The 26,877-nt window shown below is 45.1% G+C and overlaps 1 protein-coding gene and 1 non-coding gene across 6 annotated transcripts; one reads left to right on the top strand and one right to left on the bottom strand.

Moving 5' to 3' along the window:
• Window positions 1–542: 542 nt before the first annotated feature.
• cacnb1 (calcium channel, voltage-dependent, beta 1 subunit) lies at window positions 543–26,877 on the bottom strand. Of its 5 annotated transcripts, none has more exons than XM_047571354.1 (15): window positions 26,574–26,877; window positions 22,177–22,263; window positions 12,276–12,395; window positions 11,994–12,116; window positions 11,344–11,480; window positions 10,841–10,908; window positions 9,548–9,708; window positions 6,956–7,036; window positions 6,809–6,867; window positions 6,604–6,713; window positions 5,852–5,860; window positions 4,383–4,534; window positions 4,198–4,293; window positions 3,925–4,110; window positions 543–2,602 (listed from the first exon to the last, which is right to left on the bottom strand). In XM_047571354.1, the coding sequence occupies exons 1-15, from the start codon at window positions 26,661–26,663 to the stop codon at window positions 2,063–2,065; spliced, it is 2,019 nt and encodes a 672-aa protein (XP_047427310.1). In that variant the 5' UTR covers window positions 26,664–26,877; the 3' UTR covers window positions 543–2,062. The 5 variants fall into 5 exon arrangements, with proteins under 5 accessions (XP_047427310.1, XP_047427312.1, XP_047427311.1 ...); XM_047571356.1 differs by lacking the exon at window positions 9,548–9,708 and adding an exon at window positions 9,069–9,097 and having other exon boundaries at window positions 26,574–26,873; XM_047571355.1 differs by lacking the exon at window positions 5,852–5,860 and having other exon boundaries at window positions 26,574–26,876.
• trnac-gca lies at window positions 22,858–22,929 on the top strand. The gene has a single exon. It is a non-coding gene; the product is annotated as a tRNA-Cys (tRNA).

Here is a 26,877-nt window from a genome sequence, read left to right as displayed (position 1 = left end):
TTCTTTACCGATATTAGATTAGTTGTTTCACTCTGTAACAATACTTGCTTGGTCCCACAAAGTCAGTTTTTAGTTGTTTGTTATTACAGCATTGTCTTGACTTTGCAAAACAACTCTCTGATGTAAGGTTCATGTTAGAGTTTCAGGTAGAAACCACAGCCCTGTTTGTGATATTTCCTTTTGGGCAGAGCCTCCAGAAGGCAGTGATACAACAAAAAACCTAAACGTGTCTGATTAAAACCACATCCTGGACTCAGCTGCACCTTCCAACTTCTGTTGTCACATAGTTGCTGTAATCAAACGTGCTTCACTTACAGAGGACGGTTTCCTGTGAACGCAAAGGAGGAAACACAAGAAAGAAAATCTCGTGTCTCTGAGGTCACGTTGAACCGCCAACAATCTCGTCTTTGTTCGGCAAGACGACGCATATCAAACACTTTGACTGGACAGGTTCTGCAACACAAATAAGCCAAACACATAAATCTCAAGCGTGCACACGTGCAGATTTTTGCATCTTTGTATCATTAAAAGACACAATGGCATTTTCTGATTAAATTTTTAATTAAAATACGAATTTATCCACAGATTAAAAATGAAAGGCAGAAAAAGCAAAATGTAGCTACAATCAGGCACCAATGAAACATGTTATTTCATAATTTTAACAATTGCGATAACGCAACAATAACATTATTTACTGATCATTGTTTAATATTTATTTATTCAACTGAAGACGGGGCGGGCCGAAGCAGCCCACCATAGACATTCATGGATTCTCCATTATAGATATCTGAGTAAAGACCAAAGCTGATCCTGTCCCCCCCTCCCAGCTTCAACCTCCTCTCACTACCTCACAAGAACTGAAGATTAAAAAAAAAAAAAAAAAAAAAAAAAAAAATTGCAAGTGTTCACAGGAAAAACAACACTAATTCAGTCAGAAATCAAGAGAAAGAAGAGAGTGGTATTTAATATCAGACAAGCTAGCTGTTGGGGTGGAAGTTGGGAGTGATTAACCACACACACGCACACACATAAGTACTTTTTATATTACCATTAGCCCTGAAAAACGGACGACGAAGCTGGTGCAAAGAAAACGAGATGAGCAACAACAACAAGGCTACGATCCAGAGTAGCCACGAGACACGAGGAGACAAAGATATGGTATGAAAACGAGTGGAACAAGAGTTAAGACATCCCACCGTGGCAGTGGTGGACATGGCTTGGCGAGACATTCCGGCACTTGTGATCGAAGTTTTCTTGAAATAAAGGTGTTTTAGGGGCGAGAGTGACTAAGGCAGGACGCTTCATTCACACGACTACGACTGCAGCGCTGCTCTGAATCTGCGCCACGCTAGGGAACCAGAGAACAGGTGAATACTGTAGGTGCCCTCAGCACACACGAAGAAGAGGAGGCTAACATGAGTTTAGCAACATTGATAAAGTTGTGTGATAAAATATGGCAACTTCTTCACCAGGTTTTTTTTTTTTTTTAAGGTCTGGGTGATAAGAAAGTGGAGGTGAGAGACTCACAACTTCTGGATCTCAGTATGGGAGGAGACCCTGAAAGCCAAAAGCACTGAGTGAGATTAAGGTAAAGAGGAACCCTGACACTGTACACACATGGAGACGGTGACATTAGACCCTGTTTAAGACTGCAGAGGACAGACATGACAGACTACAGCTTTACCAGCCTTTACACTCTACAACTGAAGGAGAGATCGAGTCATACATCATAACAAATACTGTCCTTGTGCTGCCAGTAGAGAAATCCATGATATTCATGCAGTATTAACTTAGGAAACAAAAACAGACCAATATTATTTTTTTCTAAACATAAATGAATTGCGAGAAGTTGATGAATAATGGGATCTGGCAGTTGATGGTTGATAAGTTCTTTACATTGTACTGGGATGTAAACAGGTTTTTTTGTTGAGCGACATGGCCCCAAACCCACACTTCAGTTTCTTCTGAACCCAAAAACCAAAATCTTTGCCCTCCCCTCCCCTCATCTCCCTCTGTCTTCAGTCTGTCTCTAGCTTTCTTCATCCTGTGGTATGGTGAGTGTTCAGCGGATGTAGACATCCCTGCCCCAATCATCCTGGTTCTTGTTGCGGCTTATATTGGCCCCTGTGTCCACAGGGTCCTGGCAGTAACGCTCCCTCAGCTTAGCACGTCCATGCGGCTGTGTCTGGCTCGGCATTGGAGGGTGGTTTAGGTTTTCCTGGTCCGGCTCGGCTCCCTCGTCTTCCCAGGAGGCCTGTCGGCCATGATGCTGGGCCAGGTGAAGGCGGCTGCCGCCACCCCCTCGGTAGGGCTCGGGCTCTTCGTAGGGGTCAGTCTCAATGTCCATGCAGGAGTCGCCGGCCTCGGTGTAGGCAGAGTCCCGGCTGCCCTGGGTCTCGGAGTCGAAGGTGTCTTGCCGCGACAGACCTCGGCCGCTCCCTCCCCGTAGCTGACCGCGAGAGGAGCGCAGGTACATCTGCTGCTGGTGCTGCTGCTGAGGCTTCCCCCCCAGGTCTGTCTGATAGTCATGCAGAGTCCCGCTCCCACTGCACTCTGTCAGAGGCCCTTCCCGCTTCTGGTCACCGTGCACCAGGTACGGCCCCTGCAGCAAGCCACACCAATGCCACACGGAAACCATGCAGAGACACAAACAGCAGACCAAACAGTCAGGGGTTAGTCAGCAGGGTTAGCGGGCAGCACACGACTATAACACAAATACTCAAATATTACACAATGCAACACACAAATGCAATTTAAAATCAGTTAGCGAAAGTAATAGTAGTAGTTCTGCTACTGTAATTATTATTGCGAAATCATGATACCTACCAGCAAATAAAAACACACCCAAGCAGTTATCCACTACTGAGCTGAATAGTTACTACTGCAACAGTGCCATCTGCTGGCTGGCTGAGCTCACGGCAGAACGAAGCGGCAGTATTACTACCAAATTATTAAATAGAATTACCACAGAAATTCCTTACTGGACACTTTAACTGAAACAGTTGTACATAAATTAAGAAAAATCAACAGGTGTTATGAGCAGCTGGCTCTTATGTACAATTTATTCAATTATATCGGTTGTAAAACTGGTGCAAACGTTTCCAGCCATTTGGCGCCACGCGTCACTCAGGTGCCACACTTGTCAGAGACGTTAATACATTTGACGGCATGCAACCCATTATAGCTGATGAGCAGCCAGTAGTAACTGAGCAATATAAACCAAAGGGATTAGTATTGTGCGGTCACGCTAATGATAAATGCATGAAACTGGACAGAATGTTAGCAACAGCCTCCACCAAACTAAGCGTTTCTATTTGAAGAGGCGGACATGACTTGCTGTTTTCAGGGGCGGTGCCATGGTAACGCCGAGGAGGACAGCAAACTGGATTCAGTCTCCCAGAGAAGAAAAAAGTGCTGGAGAAAAGAGGCCACTGAGCTACAGAGGCCATGGAGCGGGCAGCCGATATTATTTTACTCTTGATTGCAGTGAAATGGAAAGGGCCCTGGGGGCAGAGGTACCTTATGTGTTATTCCTTGAGTCCAGTGTGCTTTGGTTTAAGCTGCTTTCACAGTTTTCAAAAGTGCACAGAGGGAAATGTTGACCAGACAAGATTCAGACTACGCCTTGTTATTTGTTCTGAGTCTAGTGTTCGGGTGTGGGAAGCTGGCTCCTTATTAGTGTGCCACTACCTGCATATGTGTGTTTGTGTGAATGTACTTCTATATACAGCGTTGACGGGGTTTTGATGCGCCCTTTCTTTAGGGTAAAGAGAGCAGGCTGCAGAGTTTGGGTGCCGGAGTCCCCCTTCCCTCCCTCACTGCTGGACTTTAGAGAGCGTGTTCTTCCTCCTTCCCCTCAACGGCTACATCACCGTCCAGGTTCCACAGATCCATATTCCGGCGCAGGGAGGTGAGCACCTGTACCTGCAGGTTGGAGACGGGCTCAGGGGAGGCGGCCAAGGCAGCCGTGGCCATGGTGCGGTTGAGCAGAGGGTTGGGAGGGTTGCTGCTCGGAGGGTGCGTCGCCTTCCAATAGGCCTCCAAGTAGTCGGCCAAGTGTTCGCAGGCGTCCTCCAGCTGGTTCTCGTCCAGGATGATGTCAAACAATTCCTGCAAAACAACAAAAAACAACTCAACAGTTCATATTTTTAAGTGCGAAAAAAACTCTTCGCGAATAAAAGCCCGGGCAAAACTCACAGGTGGGCACTGAGCCAGCTTGTCCGCTGCGACCATCTGAACATTTAAGTGTTTAGCCTGGGATTTTCCTCTGGATTTGATGAGCCTCTGGAGAACCTGCGGTCAGACGACAGAAAACCGTGTCCAGTGAAAGAACCACAAACTCCACAGAAATACACAGAGGACAGAAGTTCCTGTTCTCTTACCTTAGGTGAGGCTATTTTGATATAGACAATGATGGGAGCCAGGGAAGTCTTAGCCAGCTGAGTGGGGTGGTTGATGGTGTCTGCATCCAGAGCGACTAGCTGCAAGGTGCGGGCCAGCTCAAAGATACGCTCAATCTCACTCTGCACCTCCGCTGAAGTTCCCAGAAAATAGGTAGGATGCATAAGTACAACAGGAGAGCAACACGATTACATAAATTACCTTTCAACTACAGCTCCGGATATATCAACCGTACTTTCTTTACTTGGTGCACAGGTGTGTAGCTGACATGTTAGTACTCACTCATGCATGTTTTAAGAGAACTGAATTCCAAGCATGAAATAGATCACGGTTAAAGTTCCATTTATGCACAGCTAAATGGAGCACGGCAGCATCCTCATTCTGTGGCCACCTCCCCGTATTCAGGATTAGTTTCAGATTTCTTACTTAAATGTTGCGAAGGAAGGAGGCACTTAAGAATGAGATGCCTTACAATAAGGACACAATTTCTCACCATGTAACTAAAACAACACCAACAAAAAATAAATAAATAAAACAGTCCCATTAAACAAATGAAGCGGACCATTAGTTTTTGTTAGCGCTAATAAATACTCTCAACGCTCAATCAGGTGAGACTGCTTGGAGATTATGTTTTCATTGTTCCTCAACAGCAGCCTCTATGCAGCAACCCCCCCCCCACCCCCCCCCCCCACACACACACACACTTTTTTTTTTTTTATTATCAGCCTGTTGACGTGTAAGGAGAAAGATTAAAACTGAAAAGCAGAATGTTCCCTGCTCTGTTCAGCGCCTCCGAGGTGTGCGTGCTGCCAACCCAGCGGCAGAGAGAGATAACAGGGGCAAGGCAATCTGCAGAGAGAGACGGGGCTTGCGCACATTTCAAGCAGCCTCCCGGCGGCTGAGGGGTGGAGAATTAAAGCTGGAGGCGAAACAGAGCCTCCGCAGGAAAGATAAGAAATGTGAACTTTAACTCGTATGAAGGCACGGCATGGGAGCTTTCCATTAACCCCACCAAAGACTTCTGCAAATTTGGTTTAGACTGTAAAGAATGGCTTGCTCCCCCACCGCGGCTAGAGCCTACGAGGCGAGGTCCTGCTTAGTTTGAGGCTATCCTTATGTGTACAGTCAACTAGTACATGGATAGCACCACAGGCCACAACATAAAGGTGACGGCAGTATGGAAAGTATCATCTTCCCTCTCTGCTTGTTCTCGCTACCAACCGCTCTGCTGCCCTCCCACGGATCTCTTCCTGGTTGGGTTTGGTAATTCTTTTTTTTTTTTTTTGGGGACTAAAGGCTGTCACACAGATGTATGAGGAACAGAGAAACTGACAGGCAAGCAGACAGGCAGACAAATGTTGTATGAACAGATGATGAGTGCAGTTAGAGGAAAAGGGGAGGGGAGGAAGAGAGGGCCTCCTTTGTTTCGTTGCGAGGAGAGCATACGTACCCAGTACGTCTGAATCAAAAGACAGTGGAGGAAGAGGATGGGTGGTGGCAGAGAAAGGGGGAGGATGGGCGAAGGGCAGTAAAAAACAAGATGAAGAGAGAGAGGAGGCCAGATCAGACTCAGGAAATCAGAGCAGCAATAAAAGGGGAAAAAAATGACACTTTCAGGTCTTTGGGTGATGGACAATAAAGGCTAAATGTGTGATCTATCCACCTTTATCACTATGAATCTGGAACAACACTATGTGACCCTGCAGAAGTTACAGGATTGATATTTTGTGAACCAGTTTTTCAAACTCATCTTCAGCATCATTTTAACTGTATACTGTAAACATAAAGTCCCATTAACATTAAAAGAGCTATATGTAGTTTCGTTTTAAGCTGCGTCACCTGGAGATACGTTAAATGACATTTGAGTATCTGAAGTCTGATGGTGCTCTTTTGCCTGTGCTGTTCAGCATAGCATCTCATAAAACCAAAACCACCAAAACGAAGAGTTTTGCGTCTTAAGAGTCTCTACGTCTGTACAAAAAAAGAAACACACTTAAAGCCATATAGATATGAAACACAGATAGAGGAAGTTCAATGAATGTTTAGCAACATGATGTGATGAACAGGGATGTTTTCCACTCCACCAGCCTCTCTACACTGCACTGTATCACCTAATTGATCCTAACAGTTATCACTCGTCTAAATGGCACTTTCTAAAGAGGCTCTTGTCCATTCTGATTTGTGGGGAGGCAGACATCATACCCAGGCTGGAGCGAGTACTGGAGCGCTCGATGATGGTGTGCTTGCTGGGGTTGTTGAGGACCGAGCGCTTGGCCAGAGAGATGTCGGCTGTCACCCGCGTGATGGATATCCTAAAACAGAGACCCAGTCCATTACTGCATCAGGTAAAAAAAAAAGAGCTTTTTAAAATAGACGGCACGTTGCAGCCGTGAGTGCTCGTTCTTACCTGCCCTCAAACTTGTGTTTCAGAAAGTCAAAGAGCGCTTTCTGCATCATATCTGTTACCTGGGGGGAAACGTGACACATAAGGATTGCACCGCCGACCTGACAGTGTAAGTGTCTGTGCTTAAGTAAGCGATGGTTTTGTTCTTACCTCATAGCCTTTGAGTGAAGGTCCAACCAGGATGATGGGTCTCATGGAGGGAACCACATCATACGGAGGGACATGCTCCATCTGAGCCGCGAAAGGAAAGAGCCAGAAATGAGGTGAGCCGCGTTGTCATGTCTCAACGCAACACACTTCCAAAGAGCTCGCAAAGAACTGCAGCCACAGAGTTACACTCGCACATAAATCGACATTAACTCACAAAACAAAACAGCGCCGCCCCTCCCTGCCCTCCTTCTCGTCTGATGGATGGTGAGCTTCAGACGATGGAGTCCATTTGTTTTATTGACTGTGCATGAATGTTCGGATGGCAGAGATCAATTTCTCGCTGAAAGCGACGGCTTCTATTTCTTAGTCTGCAGTCGCACATAATTAAACTTTCCATAATTAAACCAGACGCCGGGGTGTCAGGAGAGCTCTTGTGACTGCGCCGCAGCTCTTCAGCTCTTAGTGCACACGTCATAATTCACGCCGCTATTTTTTTTGTTGTACTTTGGCACAGGACGGGAGCTGTCGGATATATTCAAATTCACTTTTTACATTGCGGCCTGCGAGTTTTGAGAATGATCAGACGTTCCTTCATACACAGCATCTGCTTATGCAATTTTCAAAGCACAAATATCCGTCAAAGCTGCTGAATTTATACTAGGCCCAGAAATGCTAGAAATTACATTCATCAAGATGCTGCAAAGTGGTGCATTTAAAATCCAAAATTTCCAATAGGATTCTTGAACTTCCTTCGTCCTGTTTTTTTTAATAATCCAACTAAGCGCGCACATCTACACATACGTCAGCGTAGAACATAAATACGCCTTTACACGCTGTACTGTAGCCCGTGGCTTTCAACAAACCTGTGACGGGCAAACCTGTACAGAACACCCACGCACGTACACAGTCCATAACGCACCGCGTGAACTTGAGGCGTATTTGCACATTATGAATCATGAAAGGAATGATTCACCTGTAACGGATCCATAAGCATCTGCCCTCGTTCTCAGCGAAAATGGGGTGAAAACTGTCACGAGTCCTATACGCTGTGACAGCGGTGAAACTGGATATATATATATGTTTTTTTTTATTCGGTATAGATTCGTATGCCACTCACGCCCCCCTGCTCTGTGCTCGCTATACAGCACTTGAGTGAGGAAAAAGTGCTGGAGTGTCCCGCTCCTCTACGTTGCGTTACATAAAGCAGAGCAACGGAAGCTCATTTCACCTCATTTGTATTCACAGGAGCTAAAAATACATATTTTAAAAGCTTCCAAATGGCTCTTGTCTATAAAGCGGGGCAGAGCTGCAGCGCCGAACATAACAATACTACTCATTGGTTTTGAATAGCACCAGCACAGAGCACAATTCAGAGTGAGGGGAACGACGGTGCACATGATGCACGGCTAAATGACAGCTCACTATTTATTTTCCCTTTCAAATCAGGTGCGTTTCAATATGTGTGTTAATAATACAGAGAGAAGGCACTTAATATAAATTTCTAAAACTCGGTTGAAAATACTTCAAATAAATAAATGCATAATTTTTAGTAGTTTGTTCCAAATAAATAATAAAAGAATGTCTCAACTGGATGAACATGGCATTTCTAATAATTTTGTAATATATACTATGTATCTGTACACTGATATCATGCTGGGAGAGTTCCTGCAGCATACATGATGCCCATATCTGTCACTGCTAACGTAACAGGTCTTTGCAGCCTAAACATATGAATCAAATTGTGCTGAAAAGCATAAAAACAGCTGATTGTAGGCCGCTGCCACTCAAATCAGTCATACCAAATGAAAATGACAGCATGTCAGGACGCATTACAGCTGCACTCCAGCTAACGGGGTCTGCACCTGCATCTGCGAACTGACAGCTGTGATGAAAGCGCTGGGGAAATGACAGAAGCGTCACCGCGGCTCACAAAGCATCCTGTGAATATTTCATGTCCGAAATTATCAGTGTGCGTTCAGAGGCGTGAAAAGGTAGAAGAGAAGGTTCTGGGGAGATACTTGTCACCACCACGAAGTTACCACGGGAAGAAAGACATAAGATAAGTAAAAGCATGCAATGTTAGAGGTTAGTCTTTATGACAAACCACACTCACCGACTTCTGTTTCTGTTTAGCCGGGCCGCCTACAGTATCATTCCACACAAAAGCAAGAGAAGAGACAAAAAAAAAAAAAAACAGGGACAAAGAGCACATTTAGTTACTGACAGGTTAGGATTAGAGGAGGGCACTGGGAGAGGAAATGCTAATTGATTAATGCAGAGTTTACACTGGCTGCCTTCACTGTGGCTTCACTTTACAGTTCAGATTCAGCAGCAGCCATTTCAGAGAGCATCGGTTAGTTCAACGCCTCTCCCAGTTGAACAGGAACAGACATCCAAACATGTCTCAGCATAACAATCCTCACCACAGACTGTTAGATTTGGGAGCTTTAGTAGCGGGAGGGATGGTTCTATTCTGAGCAGTTAGTGAGGAATAGCGAGGGGGAAGACGGAGAGATTATGCCCGACCCAGGGGGCAAAGGCGGGATGGAAGAGGAGGGAGGTAAGAGAGGTGTCCCGGGCCTCTAATGTTACCTTCTTAAAGAAGGGCAGTCGGTGGATGCTGGCCTGGGGGGATGTTACGCTGCCTGACGTGCCCTTGGAGGAATGAGGTTCACCCTGGGACTCAGGGGGCTCATCGACATCCAGGTCGAGGGGGTCAACGTCAAAGGCCACTGTGGACATGTCCACGTGGGCTGATGGTGGGGAGGGCGGGTGTTGTAGAGACAGAAAACAGGAGAGCAGGAAGAAAAACAGGTAACAAGATGAGGTGAAGTAAAAAAAAAAAAGGATGAGAATTACAAGAGAAGAGAAAGAGCAAAGAGGAGGAATAAATAGAATGAATGGAAAAGTTCGCAGGTGATGGTATAGACTGGAATAAAGTGACACAAAATGACTTAGAAATAACACTGGCAAGAGCTGCGGGGTGTAATAATATGAGATTCACTGTGAGGAGAAAGCAACCAGAACGGGGGAAAAAAAAACTGTTTAGATGTGAAATAATTGGGAAAAAGGAAAAAAGTAGGAGGTGGGAAAGAAGGAATCAAGCAAAGAGACGGGGTGGGAATCAAATGTGAAGCAGGTTTTTTCGTTGCTTATGTATGTGTCCCAGGTATGGGGAGGGTGGATGGGGCTGGCAGGTGTCTTGTTTTGAAGGTGGCACTTGTAAATTTATGAAATAAACATTTTCGAGTTTTTGGTGATGAATATAATGAAACGACTGATCCCACTCTAGGGACGCTAATTAGCTGAGCTAGTCACAGGAGAACAACAGTCCGACTGCTAATGCTATTTTACTACGAGATATGTGAGTGGTATCTTCTTGTTGGGATCAAATAAATATACATACAGCAATGTTGAACTTCCACTTTAAGTCAGATCAGCAATTTAAGGTACACCAGTTTCTGTTTTACAGATATGAACCTCACTACTTGATAAGCAAAACCCTTAAAGTCAATCAGCGTGGTTCACTTCCACTTCCCTCTCTCCAGCAGCCTCTCTGGTCATCGAGCAGCAGCTCTGTGTCGTCACAGTGATGCACACACACAAGCCCGACATACTTAACAAGTTTAATGAGTTCGTCTCTATTTCTGTGTGCAAATGACGGACCTCTCAAGACCTTGCTGGCTTCACGCGGCGGCCCGCTGAGGCGCACCGTGATTCACCGTCATGCCTGAATAACTAGCCAATTAAAATCGTCATCCAAATATCAGGCGCCTCTCATCTCGCTCTCTCTCCCTCACTCGGTCAGGATTGCGAGAGCGCCCACGCAAACACACACACGCAGTCACTATTTTGCCACTTGATTGGGAGAGCCTGTGACCTCACCTGTGCCTGGTGGGGTGGGCCTGCGGGTTCCCGTGGCAACGTCCAGGCTAGAGCTTCCTCCAGATTTACTGTAATTTGGAAAGCAGGGGCAGGTTATTGCCATCATTTTTTACGAAAAGCACACCAAGTTAAGTGTTTTCTTTGGATGTTCATAATCCACAAATAAACAATGTGATCTGAGCTGCTGACTAAGTGCTGCACTAAAAAGCAATGGGCACTACTAAGAGTGCTTGCACTGCCACTATTATATTAAAATCCTGATCATTTTACCGTTGACTCTGAGGTACTATTTTAAATAGCCCCATCTGATAGTGTCTGTAAATACAGAGACTAAAGAGACCTATGAATATACTGTAGTTACACAGAGGAATCCGGTGACTCACTGGAGTGCTTTTGTCTATTTTAGGTCCTTTTACCATTCCTGGTGGGTGAAGTGTGACTCATTTTTGACTTGTTTTAAAAAGTGGCACTGTTTGTTTCTGCTGAGGGCTTCTCATTGTCACCTGGAGCTGAGCCGGTTTTGTCTCATCCTCTGCTCCTGCAGCTGACGGGTGTTCTCCAGTTTGACCGGGCTGGGAATAAAGCCCACCTCACAGCCCTCCTTCACCAGACGTCCGATCCACCAGTCATTGTTGTACTTCTGCGTATGGAACAAACAGGATGTTGTCATTGAGAGATGAATAGGATACGTTTCCTGCACATACAGGACACCATCTGCCATTGAGAGTTTTGTCCTTGTTCTTAAGCTAATTATACACTGAGATGCACCATGACGTAGCACAGAATTATGCCTTCTGGAATAATAAAAAAGTTAGTAGTTAGTCATCACACTACTCCATTACAGTAGACTTATATAGAAATTCCCTTTCAACTTCATGCCAAGTACATATGATTATTAAATATTAAAGAAGTTGGAGCAATGCTTTTATTTATTGCATCAGTTACTGCTAACTCCCACTCGTGGCTCGGTTAAAGACAGTGCAGCAAGTTTCAGTAAATCCTGATCCCTCACTGGCTTCTCGCCTACCATCACTGCCACTACATTGGGTGGACAAACCTGTAGCCACACTGCAATACAATTTGGTAATACATTCGGTGTGAAAATAAAAAAGAAAGAAATCAGGAGCTTAAAGAGTATCTAATAGGTCCAAACCTCTTTGATGTGCAAGAAGTCTTTGGCTTCAAAGGAGATGGCCATGCCCTGCACAGGGACATCATCACTGGGGCCCGGGTTGTAACCGACATTTGTGCGCACAGCAAATGCCACCGGTTTGGTCTGGAGCCATGATGGGACAAACGGATATTAGTTTGCACAGAGTGGCTCAACAAAATATTTAACACCCAGTTCAGAGCCCTCTGACACTGATGAAGGAGGTTTACCAGCATCAAAACATTCAACAATGATTATGCGACAATGCTGACCGCACTACACAACCTTTGCTTTCTCAAGCGTAGCGAGAGCCTGTCTGTCGGCCTCCTTCCTCAGAGCCTCCGGGTCCTCCTCCAGGGACACGTCTGAGTCTGACGGCCGGCTGGTGTAGGAGTCTGCAGAGCCCTGAAACGCACAATGAGTTCACGTAAAGGTGAGGGAGAAGGAACTGCATAGAGCAGACTGGACGCTGTACAAATGAATCAGCTGTCGCAAGGAAAGAAATACAGGAGATGATCAAATACAGTCACTTGCAGAACCTGTGTTACACCTTAAATTTAGGCATGCATCCTCAGTAATGAGGAGGGTCTCCACATGCTTTGGCTATATTCTGACACTGTAACGTCAAGTGCAACCTCCATAAACACAAAAGGGACCCAGGCCTGCGTGAAAGCGGACCCTGCGTAATCCGAGCTGGAAAGGATGCATAACGACGGGCCGATGTTTCCACCGCAGTTCCAGTGAGCGCGAGGTGTTAAATCTTTTTTGCAATAGATTGAGCGTGTGGGTGTGTCAAGTAGAGACAAGAAGAGAGAAAAAAGTAGCCCGAGGACTGTTTATAATATCAGCGAGGATATAAATTTCCCATGAAGTGGCTACAGTTTCCATCACATCCACCACTCATGCACGGTAACTTGACTCTCTCCCGCTGACCCTCATCCAGACACCCATGCCACAATAAAAACCCGAGCCTCGGCCGGCCTCAGCATACTGTTCAGCAGAGCGGTGTGGTGAGGGAGGCAGCCTAAACTTCTGAAGTGTTTGAGTGTTCAATTTATATAACAATCCCACTTGTTCTCCTGTTCCGTTTTTTTTTTTTTTTTTTGAGCTGATAGGCTGCCTGGCTGCGCTTTGTAGGAGGTACTGACAAAGAATGTGGACAGCTGAATGTGCTAGGCAGAAGATGTGACTCACTAGGTGTGGGCTTTTAAAATAGAGGTGAGAATGCGTGATGATGACATCCACCATATGTAATGATGATGAAAAATTCCCAGCACATGTGTAGTCAGACAACACAGACGACACAATGAGTGAGCGCTACAGACATAGCAGCCTGTCCATATGGTGCCGATAGTGACGTCAGTACTTCTACTGATGTCAAAACTACATTTAATATAGCTTAAAGAATACGAGCATCATTTGATCAAATGTGGCATGTGAATTGTTCTCTTAAGTTCATTTCTTATTAGTTCATTTAATGCTTAAACTAAATCGTACTCCTCCATCATGTAAAAAAAAAAGTATACTGCATCTCCTCTAATAGTGGCCGGGGTCTTTATTTACTCAAACTCAGAGCACCCAGCGATTATTGGAGACAGGCTTTTATTAGAGAGAGGCCTTTATTTCTAATTGTCTTTATTTCATATCAGACCACGGATCACCGTAAATGCTATTTGCTCTGCATTTTTTTTTCTCAGTTTAGCAGGTTCACGATACACGCAACAGCAGTCGGACTCTCAAAAATAAACAGAGTCCATTTACTGGGCAAATTGACAAGGTTTTTAAGTGGTACAATACACACTTGAAATTTTTCCCACAGCTTAAATGGCCGTAGCATACCAAAGGGAACCGCCCCAACGGTGTCAGAAGGCGTTGCTGCTAAAGTTCAGCGTTGTTTTGACAGTGCATCGTTAAAAATCTGGGTTCATGTGGCACTTCAAATGTAGCTACTGCCACCTGTGTGTTATGACATCCATAATTGGTGGTGTAAACCACGCCACCAGCCAAGAAACCTACCTATTAATTGAATACCGGCCACTATTAGAGGAAATACGGTAATGGCTTCAAAAGGAAAGCGGTGTTGAATTACAGCAAAGAAATTTGGTGAAAATGTAAGTAAACTAAACACAGTAAACAGTGGCTCTCCCATCTTTGTTTCAGGCTAGCATCTCATGGACATAAATCTAGGACCAAACTTTCATAGAGGTGCAAAGTGTGAAGGGAAATGTGTGTATAAAACTACATAAAAATATAAGCTAATCATCGTGAGTCTTAAACGATATTGCCTTTTCAAGTACTGTGATTTTATCCTAATCTTTTCAAGATTAACTTTTGGTTTTGCAGCTACTTTGCTAATTTACTTTAAAGATTAAATCTTAGTTGTTCTGCTGGCCTATACACATTCGTCCTCAGATCTTGCAGATCAAATATCTTCTCTCACTGCCCATTTTCCCTGACGTATTTCAAGTTGAGCAAACGGCAAAATGTTCCTTTAATAAAGGTCCACAGATTAAACAACTGAAAGGACCTGGAGGTCTACGTATGCCTAGAGAGAAAAACAGGGCCTGTGTGAGGCATCTTTGTTGTATTAATGTTTGCACGTGCGTATGTGCGTGATTAATGCTCTTCTACACATTTGATTAATCATCCATGTGTCCCTGTATGATTTGAAATGAACCACTAATGTTGATTCTAGCTCTGCCACCTGTCGTACCGAGGTGCTCTGTGACTTGGCAACGGCACACCAAATGGAGACACTCCCTGTTGCCAAGGCGATGGCAAGCTACTCCCCGTGTCCTCGGGCATTCACAAACCATCCCCACTTCCTGTTTCATTTACGCTCAAAGTGGCTCGCCCGCATCCCGCTCAGGTAGGAGGATTGATCCGGCGAGTGGCACGCAGCATCTAATGAGGACAATGACGGCCGCCCCCACTTAGTGGCTGTGAGTCATCCTCCGAGCCTAACAGGTGCATCCCAACAACCAAGCGAAGGTTAACAAATGTTGATGGGGAACCCGTGGCAGTGCATTTAGAGAAGAAAAAGTCGAAATTATGTTTAAAGCAGCCTGGGACCGACCCTTTCGCTACGACAGGTCGGTGATGCAGCAAAATATAGAGCCAGAGGGAGTGGGAGGGAGAAGCGCTGACTGTATGTGTCCACTGATGCGTATACGTGCGTGTGAACAAATGCCTGTGTCTCTGAGTCACTCATGCACTTCACACAATAAGGGAACGAAGAGAATGAGAGACAAAAAGTCAATCAAGAGGGTGAAGGTGGACGAGGGGAAAACAGAAACTACTTAGCAACCTCTCTACACCCTTCCTAACCTTAAAGTCATCATGACGCGTTGATAGACTAAGCGAAAGCAAACTTCCTCCACCTTTCCTTTTCTTTTCTGACACCCTCCTTCATTCCCACCTCCTCCTCCTCCTCCTCCTCTTCATCTCTGATGTCAATGGGTTGTGTCTCCAATTTAGCTGCTTGCTTCACTTCACATACAGCTCCTGTTCAAAATAGCTACAGGCCACCTGACCGCAGAGCCGCTTTCCCATTGGCGGGGCCACGGTAGAGACCCCAGCAGTGTCATAGTAACCATGTCTGCAGCTTATTACAGGCAGCCAGTGAGAGACGCATCAGGAAGGAGACAGAAAAAAAAAAGAAAAAGAAAAAAGATCAGGCAATCAATAGTAAAATGAAATACCCTGAAAGGAAATAAGCGGCAGGGATCGATGAAGTGTTACATGACACTGGGTGAGCTACAGGTCTCGGCATGGGCAACAGGTTGGATATTTTTCAGGGGACTATTTCAAGAGCAAAAACAAAACTGCTAAACCAAAACTTTTTTTTTTTTTTTTTTTACACGTAATTGGTAGAAAATCCAACAACAGAAAGAGCAGGGTGAAACACAAAGAAGGCACTAAGGAGAGGCTGGGCTCAGTAATTATACTGAAAATGAACCGACCGTTCCTCCTCCATTTTCTGCACAGCGGCTGCCACCATGATGAATTTACAGCTCCTTAGCATTGATATTGAATAAATGGAGGGCGGGGGGAGTGAGAGCGTAAGAGCGGAGGAGGGCGTAGTGGAATAAGGAGTGAGGGTGGGGTGGCAAAAGATAACTGCTTTGAATAATGAGGGTTGAAGGGTTAGCCCACAGCAAGGAAATGAGTTGACATGGCTTCGTGTAATCCAATAAAAATGGCAAATGTAAATGAAAAAAAAGGTTTTCACAGACTGCAAAAGATCATAAAAATATCTTTAGAATACACTGGAAACTGCCTGCACACTTTCTTCCCGTCAAATAAACAGACCGAGGTCAAATATTCTAATCTGTTACTGCCACAAAAAAAAAAACAAGACCCTCGTAGCAGACGGCCTCAGACTTCACAATCTATGACTAAGAAGTGATTACCATCAGAGAGCCAACACGCTCACACATACCGCGAACCCATGCCCTTGATAATTAAAGAGATAAAAATATCTTCGCACGTATCAGATTATGTGAAAATCATAAAAATGAAGGAAACAGGAGAACATTAAATATCCTTTTCTTATTTGCTTTATCTCCGCGGCTCCTCGGGGCCTCAGACATCAAACGCGTGGAAGAAGAACAACACAACAGCTCATCTCAGACAGATGAGAGCCGACCAGAATGCATCATCCTCCACTCTACGGTGTAATCACATCGCATATAAGAGCGAAATTAACTACAATACTCACACACACGCTGAAAGATATATTAGGGTGAAAAGGGAGAAGAAGCAAAGCACGTGCTTCAAAAGGAGCAGGCACATGGACAAACTGAGGATTCACAAAGGACACGTTTCCCTTCTGAAGCTCATGGCTGGTGGCTGTAAATGGCCGAATTCCTGTTCACTGTCACAGCAGCGTCATGGCAACCAGCTGGATGGTGTGGAGATGACCAGAGAGATGAGTCATGGACTCCAGTCAACAGAAATCCCCATTTTCACAAATGAGCAAACGAGAGGTTTCAACAGAAAGACTTTTAATGAATTACCAACAACTACAGCCAGCAATGCAACGAATCAACACCATGTTAGATGTAAAAGAGCATTTATCTGAGTTTACTCGTATTCTGTGAATGAAACATATTCATCTAATAATCCATTAACAGAAGCAAACTAAATCAGATTTGAAAATTGAATTTGGCGTTGCTCGCTTTAGCACAAAAATAACAGCTGTTCACTGATCCTCCCCTCTCAAAGTGTTTCTATTGTTACAATTTCTCACCTTCGCCTCTGGAAAATTAGAACATGATAATGATTATAATAAGGAATTATCTCCCAAGCCTAACCGCAAACATCAGAGAAAATCAATCAACATGAAACATGCTGAATCTTGAAAGAGCTTAGTTCGTATATTCTTCCAGCACCAGCAAAGCAAGGTCCACTCCAGGCCTGTCTGGGACAGGGGGATCGCAGTGACAGAATCTCCCTGAAATGGCCACGGTGCTGGGATGGCCGGGCAGGCAGTGCACATAGCAGCGGAGGCAACCGGTAGGACTGGAAGTCTAATTAAAAACACAGCGCCTTTCCAGCAGCTGTGGCCCGGCCCAAAATGGAATTGCACGGTACACTCACTCGGAGGGGGAGCAAAGAAGGCTGCAGATCAGGACGCGATCAGGACACGGCCACGTAAAGCTGTGTGTTCAAAGCACAAAGAGTCCGCTGGACTTTCACAACTCAACCCAGACGCACACCGGGAAAGCAACTCATACATACGCTTGCATGTCACGCTTCCAGTTCAGTCAGACCCAAAAAAGAGCACAGCTTGTAGATATATCCAGATCCTTCTTACCATTACGGGCCTTTGAATCCTGTCGGTCCTCTCCATGCCTCGTTTGCCACTCTCACCACACCACGGCAAACCAAGGGGGCAATGCCAGAGTCCACAGACAGACTAGCGTGTATGTGTGTGTGTGTGTGTGTGTGTGTGAGGTAACGTGGGTGACTGTCTGTTAGTTTAGCAAGTGCATAAGTCTATGTGTGTGTGTGTTTCTGCGTGTATGCGTGTGTGGTGTATATGGTAGGAGAGAAAGCCAGAAAAGAGTGCCGTATGCATGAAACCAGGAGAGCGCTCTGTTAACCTCCAACCCCTTCACTCACTCACACACACACACACACACACACCCCCACCTCCCCCAGAGGAACGTGAACCTTGTGTAGAGGAAGGGAGCTGGAGCTGGCTGGGGGTCGGGTTGCAGGACTTGTGCTACATTTGCAAACTGGGAAAATATATTTAGCACTGGCCGGGCAGAAACAGGGACGTGAACACACCGAGACCCAGAAGGAGGCTTGGTATGTAGCCGTCAGCCATTCAGTGCCCCAGCTGACGTGGAAGAGGACCGGGGCAGTGCCCGGGGAAACCACCCCCCGCTCTTTTTCTTCGTCCTGATCTCATTCTTCTCTGGTCTTCTGCCTGTCTCTTTGTCTACCCCCCCCCCCCCCCCCCCCCCCCCCCCCCAAAACGGAGTATCAGACGAGGAATTAATATGGATATGAGGGGAGGTAGAAAGCAGCAGGGAATTGAGAACATAAAGCACAATCATTTGGTCTTGAATGGTCGTCCTGTTGATTGAAGCAACTGACGACTTCAGCCTTTGAAGTATGTGTTGAATAGTTGCCGCTCAACATACATGAATGTTACAACTACTCACCAAATGATCAGTTTCCAAAATTAATTATATACATAATATCTTTTAAGCTTAATACAAATACATACGTACTGGACCTTAGTATGTTGTGAGCCAATGGGACATTAGCTAGTATGAACCCCCTTGAAGGGGTGGTGGTGGCAGTGGAGGAAGGGTCTGATTCATCCACAAGAGGGCAACCTCTAACACAATGACAGGGGCTTCTTCGTGGCTGCAGACCAGACCACCTCTTCCTCTGTTGTGTTTGTAGCTGATGACAACACAGTCAGCTGGGGAAGGTGAAAAAATGGAAAGCTGCTAACAGATCCACCAGTTGGCTGCCCGAGCAGTCAAACACAGCAGCAACTGGGGCTCTGCTGGGAGTCACACGTTAGGACTTACACATACGGATACCAAACCTGGATGTCTCAGGGGCAATAAATGGGTCTTGGGTATCCTGACGGTGGAAATGAGCCACTGTTTAATGGGTTTAGTGTTTGCCTTACTCTATTTCTATGTTTCTATAGTTCTTTTCCCACAGGTTCTTTAATGAATGCACATAGGTTGGTATTTCACATCAATCCATCAAATACTGTGACCATTCTAGATCTGTTTGTTATTTTAAGCTTATTTAAGATCAGATGAATATCCAATGTATAAGAACAACAACTTCCAGCAAAGGCGAGAAGCGACCCAGAAGATGGGTGCTTGTATATAGACAAATAAAATCGTCTGAATTTGCACATGCTTGCTATGCGGGTATGGCATTTGTTTTAATTAGGTAGACAGGAGAAATAAGTGGAACTGTAATTTAGTGTATCCTGATTATTGGTCAATCAATTGCAATGAATCAACCAGTGGAAAAAGCTTCTACAGAATTTAAGTGTTGGAAGCCACTGAGAATAAACTGTCCATTGCTGTTTGCAATTCTTAACAGAATAAATACATTATTTATTAAAGGGTGTTACAACGTTGTTTGGTTGGAGTGGAACAGACCACTAGCTTCGGTCTGTATGACTCTAGAGGAGGGGCAGGTCCAGGTTGGAGTTGAGGTTCTCTGAAGGACCCTCTTTGTGGTCCATGTCCTTCAGCGGACGTGTTCATCAAGACAACCACAATCTGGTCCTTACTGGCATAACGGTTAAAATTGAACGAGCCGATTGAAGTAGAAAGTGTCCGTTTCACAAGTCACATTAACATTACCCTACTGGAAAAGCATCAGACATTATATGTTGTTTCACACAGCAGGAGCAGCAGCAGCAGACAGTCTCTGGCTGTTTTCACACACCTGAAGACGGAGCGTGTTTTTGTTGAACTTGACACACAAAACGAACGCGCCGCAAACACGTAGGCTGCGCCCACACACACGCACAGGAGCAAATACAGACCCATCTAAACATCCTCTCCTCCGTCTCTCCATCCCACTGTGCCTGCACGCAGGGGGAGATTCAGCAGCCCGGTTGCCATGGAAACCAGGCCGAGTGTACCAGCCAGCTCCACCGTTGGCTGATTGTGGCTCTCGTGTATTTCTGCGCGTGTGTGTGAGATGAACAAGAGTGTACTTGCGTAGGTGTGTGTGAGACTGTGAAGCCTATACATGGCCCCGCTTTCAGCTGTTACAGCTGGCTATACGTGCAAAATCCTACACTATATAGGGCCTGTATGCTTCTTTTTCTGTAATTAACGCTTGATTTTTCTCATTCTCATCTTCTATAACTGCTTGTCCTCCAGAGGATCCCAAGGGGGCTGGAGCCTATCCCAGCTGTCATCAGGAGAGAGGCAGGGAACACCCTGGACAGGTCGCCAGTCTATCTCAAGGCTACGCTTGATTTTTTTTTTTTAAACTTAAAAATCATTTCATGTGTTCACGTTTCATGTGCCCAGATGTGAAATCGCTCCAAATATTTCTGTACGACTTGCTAAAATCAGGTCTTGCATTATGTGCAGCATTTATCAAAACCTGTGTCTCGCCTACTGCCTGCCTTACTGAGAGACATGCTGGGCAGCAGGGACACGGGCGGAAGCGGTAAGTCATCCTTGCTACAGGTAATGTTCTCAATATTAGAGTGTGAGCGATTATGGGTTCTGACGACCTCAGGCCTCGGCGCACGTGGACCTTCCTTCACCGCCCCGGACTGCAGAGTTAATGAAGAAAAAGGCAGTGAGTAGGGCGATATGTGCAGGCAAAGATGCATCTAACCTTTAGAAACCACGGGAGGCTTCAGCTTCCTGTGTTCACCAACAGCGATGTTTTTTTTTTTTTCTGAAGCAACACCAGCACTGAACAGGTAAATGTCATTCACATCACTTCCTTCATTTCCTTTCAAAAATGAAGAGGTCAGGCGGAAAAGGGGGACTCGTTTAGCTCCGACACAGCGTGGCTTTGGGAAATGTCATGTCCAGACATAAACTGCAGCGCGGGTCACAAGTGTAGGGTGACTGAACACGGCCTCCTCCACTACCAAAGGAGAACAAATATTCTTGGCTGAAGAACAAAGGAACAAAGGGGCGAGGAACTCAGGAAAGAGCAGCAGCTAAAAGGCAACAAGAACATGGGATGCTCACGGAATTCAATAAATTGTGCAACGGTGAGTGAAAAAAAAAAGCCTTTGACAAATCTCAACTCTCCGAGGGAATGTGATTGAGGCAACGACCAATGGGAGCAACTGATACAGAAACACAGTTCCCTAAATCCTAGGTCTTCAACAAGGACCCCTTGGGGGAACACAGAGGTACATATTTTTTAATGTTCAAATTTTTTCGGAAACATTTGGGGTGGGGATGTATACAACCGCAGCTAAAAAGAAATTGTCGCCTTAAAAGAGCAAAGGGTGACGAGCAAATTGCTTTAGTAGACACCTTTCAGGTTTTAGGTATATGAATGCGTTGACTGACAGCCAATCTAAGTGTTTACCCCTTTAGGTTGGGAGGGGTCAGGGTCAGAGGGCATTAGTGTGCGGGTGAGTCTAACACGCGGGGATCGGTATTCAACATCGGCCCCGGAGGAATCTCTGCTGATTTCTCTCAGCGCTCTGATTATAAAGCTGTGTGTAGCTGCAGTCACCGGGGCTTTACTGTCGTTGCTGGCGATGCTATCAAAGCCATTCAACGTGTGCGGCCTGCGGGGGGGCCTGTGACACACGCAGGTGATGAGAGAAAGAAGTGAATCGTATAAAGGACGAGAACATAAAGGTGCTCAGATGAAGAACCGCCAGAATTTGGGATTGCTATTGATGGTGAGATAATAAATAATAAGAATAATAAATCTAAACTTCAGAACGACGATTTAATGAACATGAAATGTATCTTTAAACAGCTGGACCAATCATTTCAGCTCTACTGAAAACATTTATCTTTTTCATGCATACACATATTTTTGACCTACAGCAGCAAAGAGATTGAGCGACTACTTTTCTGGCATTAAAAAGCTCCCACTTCAACTCCATCAAAGTTAATTAAATGAGAGGGAAGTTGAGGTCGCGTCTGGCCCTCTGATTAGCAGTCTGAGGGAAGGATTAAGTGTGAAATGTTACCTGTCGTACGAAGCTGTTCGAGGTGGTGTCAGAGGAGGTGCTTCCATCTGAGCGCTTGAATCGGCTCTTCCTCTTGGCGTACTTTCCCTGCGGCCGCCGAGCAGGGGAGGACGAGGAGGATTTGGAAGGAAACAGAAAGACAAGCAGAAAGGGATTAATTGCGTTTCTGTGAAATAATGACATATTTCTGAGAAAACTTTGCTACTGGAGAGCATAACAGCCATTAAGATTCGGCGCAGCGTTTTGTAAAAGCTTCTAAATGCGATCAGGCGGTCAGATAGCGCCGGAGATAAGGCGGCATGGGCCCCAGACCACAGAGGAAGTCGACCGGAGAAAATGTGTCCAGCGCGCTCATGTGCAGCCTTCATTACTTGTCATTTCTCATGTTCTGATGCAAACTGGGACCTCGTAATGCGATTGGCGGACCCCTGGCGAATGGCTGATCCGGGTTGGGCAGAGGCCACACATTGCATTATGAACCCACCCTGCCCACATCGCCATGGTTACACAATGCCGACTAATCACATTTGTTGGCAATCAGGAGACCGTCTATGTTGTCCTTTCGGCGTGGAAAGAGAACAACTGGTTAGGAAATACACAAGGAAGAAAGTGTACGTGTTATCTACGGAGCATGTGTGATACACACCTGTGTGTACACACCTCTGATAAGCTTTGAACACAGGGGGTATAGCTCAGTGGTAGAGCATTTGACTGCAGATCAAGAGGTCTCCGGTTCAAATCCGGATGCCCCCTGCCCATTGGCAAAATGTTTTTATGTATATTTAAAGTCACTTCTTAGACTGTAAGACAACCCTCTGTTTAAGATTTTTTCTTTAAATTGGAAATCAGTTCAAACCACCGCCATAGAAACTATTTAATTAGTTTCATAGTAATGTCATGGATTTGAGGATAAACTAGGACATAAGTTTATTTTTAATTAGGAGATGTAGCATACAGTATGCCCATCATGTACGGATTTATCATTACCTTCCATTAACACATATCTGTTAACATATGGAGGCGCAGCATTGCAAGATTTCCCAGTCTGGAGCATTAACACACACCACACATTATCAGACTCTGCTAAAAATAATCCATGAACATTCAGTGTGATAGATATCAAGTCGAGATTCATTATTTATTAACGAAATTAGTGCTACATTTGCAATGAGAAAAAACAAGAGAACTTCTTTTCAGATAATATGACTACAGTCGAATGTTGGAAGACTTCATCATAAATCCCCCACATATTCTGTTCACCGGGACACTCTCCTAACAGCTGCTCCCAACCCGTCCAAATGTTTGTTTATCTAATGGTTGTCCTCAGAGAGACCGATTAACAACCAGCCACCAGGAACTGTCCCCTCCACTCTGTATTTTCTTACGGCTCTCGCGTCGCGTTCGGCGGGGCGCACTGAGGCCTTTGGGTGAACGCCGCCATCGTGCCTGCCTTTAAACAAACATGACCTGTTACACCAGCACCAACTGGCGTGAACATAAAAACACACCGCGTCCGAGAGGGTTCCAGTGTGAGCAGAGAAAAGAGAAACACATCTGTCACGCACTCCCCTCCAAAAATGTCACCCAGGAATTAATTAGAATGCATCTTAAACGTCATGTTGCGCAATAAATGACGTACCTAGACTTTTACCGCTGCGCCTGATTTACTACGTGTTGTTCAACAGTGACTTCTGTAGTATATGCTTCTGAAAAATACCGTTTCTTTCATGTTAAAACTGAATATGAGGCGATGATGCTGAAGGCCAACTGTACTGGAGCGAAAATAGAGGATGACATCGGTGTTGGCTAATCCACCTACACCGACTGCAAAAGGTGTTCAAGAACCATGACTTCTCTGGAAATGCTGTGAGCACTCACTCATGAAAATATTTGACTCATGCAAGTAAAAGACAGGTTGGTATGTGCCACTATGTGTGCATACACTCACTTACCGGTTCATTAGGGACACTTTTCCTGTTCCTAAATGATCATACAGTTAAATTGCCACCCGTTTCAAAATAAACTGAACAGTGTAAGAGACATGGAGGAGGATGTAATCATATTGGAACACAATTGCTTTCACAAGTGTAGCTAAGGGACTGGCAAGTGAGTGCATTTTTGTATTGAAATGTATTATTTATATACGTTTAAAAGAATGAGACGAATTCACTATATTATATACTATCAAGATAATCTGATCAGAGGAATCTGAATCTGAAACTACCTTTGCCACTGTCTGGATTCCGTGTATGTCAGAATGAGGTTTTTAAATTGCAATAAGAAACAACTGGGATGGCAGGAAGGGTTCAGTGTTGCTTGGGATTTTGTAGACCTTGCCCTTACCCTGCCCTAGCATGCAATGTTTGGCGATGAAGGACCAAATGACAGAATAAGACGCCTAATAAGTCTCAGTAGAAACAATTCAAATACAAATTTTTCCAGATTAACAACATCAACCCTTCATAATGTAGCCCAGCTGTGTTGATGACATTTGCACCACACCGCCTCCAGATGCTAACAGGCTAACGGGTGTCCATTTGAGTCACCTGCATCAACAGGTCGCGGCGTATCCAGACAAACAACAGCAGGAGCAATAACTTTATCGCTCAACTCTCTTTTCATTTAGATAACAAGATTACTCTGTGGATTTGGTGACAATCTGTTAGATAATCTGCCCGATCCCCAATGCTTGTCTCGCTGGTGCTGTTGTTGTGCCTCCACATATCTCCGCAATTAAGCTTCCAGTGAAACTCTCATCATAGCGGTCCTCTGAATTAGTCAAATAATGTGTTTGTGTGTGTGTTTGTGTGTGACGGAGGGATCTCTGGAACCGCGATGGGGCTGGTTCCTGTCAGTAAAGGGCAGAGAAATGCCAGAGGAAGTGGGGAGGGGATGCTTCCTGTTGGTAAACATCCTCCCAGATTAAGTGTATAATTAAGAAGGGTGTTGCGTGTGGCAGAGGGTTTTAAGCTGGAAGGCAGGGGGCGTGGAGGGTAGTACGGCTACGGCGCTGTGGCCAGACTGTCAAATTTAGACCACACTACATATCCAGACAAAATCATCCACATCTCATTCGGCTCACAGAGGTCTACTCTGATCTGCAATCTGAGGGCGATCATCGCATCTTTAATCGAAGCGGCCCTCAGGCGCCCAATTTGAATTTTTCCATATTCTGGTTCTTCTTCTTCTGTGGCAGCTTGGTTACGAATGGATGTAACAGCGTGACCAGCTGCAGGTCAACATGATCTTCAACTGATCAGAGGTGCCACACACACACACACACCGATCCCCGCTGCCTGACACAAGGAGGGTGTCCATCTGCTTCTCGCCGCAGCCTCTCAGCAGATAAAGATCTGATTTCTAAAAACAGACAGGCCGAGGTGAGATGGCGAGAGCAGGACGCACACAGTGGGACTTTCAAAGTGGACGCAATAGGAATCAGGAGAGCTGAGGGGGAAGAGAGAGATGAGAGGAGTGGGAGTAAAGAGGAGAGAGCAGGACTTGGCATGGTTTGAAGCGCTGGTTGTCTGTTTTTTTTTCTTCTTCTTCTTCCTCCTTCTCCAGAGAGACAATGACTGAGCTCGGCGTGGGTGTGTTTGTTCTAGATATTCTCATCGTGCATGTTTTTTTTTGTTTTTTTTTCATCCATTTAAGCTGTTATGACTAAATATGCCCACAACATCATGTTACTTCCTAAGAGCCAGTGTTTACTTGGGCCGAGAGACGGAGGATTAAACTGGAATTTTATCATCCTTTCAAGTTGAAGGTGGTGCTGCACTTTTTTTGTTGTTTTGTTTTTATTTCCTTAGTTTACAAAACAGACAAACAGATTTTACGTCCTCAAATAAACAATTAAACATCTCCTCCTCTAACAAGGCGTAAAAACTTACAAGCTCTTTTTTTTTTGTGATTTACGCCACAACTCTTTTCCGGGGGGCCGCGTCTTGTGGAACATCTATTTGGTTAATTACTGATTAATTAAACAAAGGCGTGGTTTTCCTGTGAATCCAATGGGCAGACCAAGCAGCCTAAAAACAAGCGTTACATCATAGCATAGACTCATTAACCGACTCAACACAGACCAAGGATAATAAATCAAAAACCTACACGAGGGGAAAACTACAACCTGTCATCCATGTTTGCCTTTTTTCTTCAAATAATCCATTAGACTAAATCCATGCTTTAATCGGCGCAGCGCTCACGAGCGTTTTTAGACTCCCGACGGCAAATTAGACGACTTAATTGCAGAACAACCTGTTAATCTCCAGAAGTGGAGCAGCTTCCCTCATATTAAAAAGCATCTTTAATATGTGAATACGCGGCACCCTGCGCAGAGTATCATCAGTCTCGTGTCAAGATATTTCTGTTTTCTCTCCATTCCTGGTCCGTGCTCTTACCTGTGTGTGAGGATGATGGTCGAACATGTCCATTTGGATCTCCTGGGTTGAGGTCGAAGGCGTCCTGGACATACTACTTTTCTGTACCATTGATTTAACTTTGTTTTAAAATCTATTTTCAGTTTGGTATGTTTATGATGGACTCATCTTTTTTTTCTTTTTCTTTTTTTTTCTTTTCTTTTCCTGTTCAGGGAGGGTGAAGCCGCTGATGTATCTAAGCTGGCTGGTAATATAATGGCAACAGCTGCCTCCCTCCAGCCTATAGCGTTTCACACTGGCGCACCAGGCTTTTACACGATGGTCA

Source organism: Mugil cephalus, chromosome 20 (genome assembly GCF_022458985.1).
Source record: "Mugil cephalus isolate CIBA_MC_2020 chromosome 20, CIBA_Mcephalus_1.1, whole genome shotgun sequence".
NCBI classification, from domain to species: Eukaryota; Metazoa; Chordata; class Actinopteri; order Mugiliformes; family Mugilidae; genus Mugil; species Mugil cephalus.
This window is presented reverse-complemented; position numbering and strand designations above follow the sequence as displayed.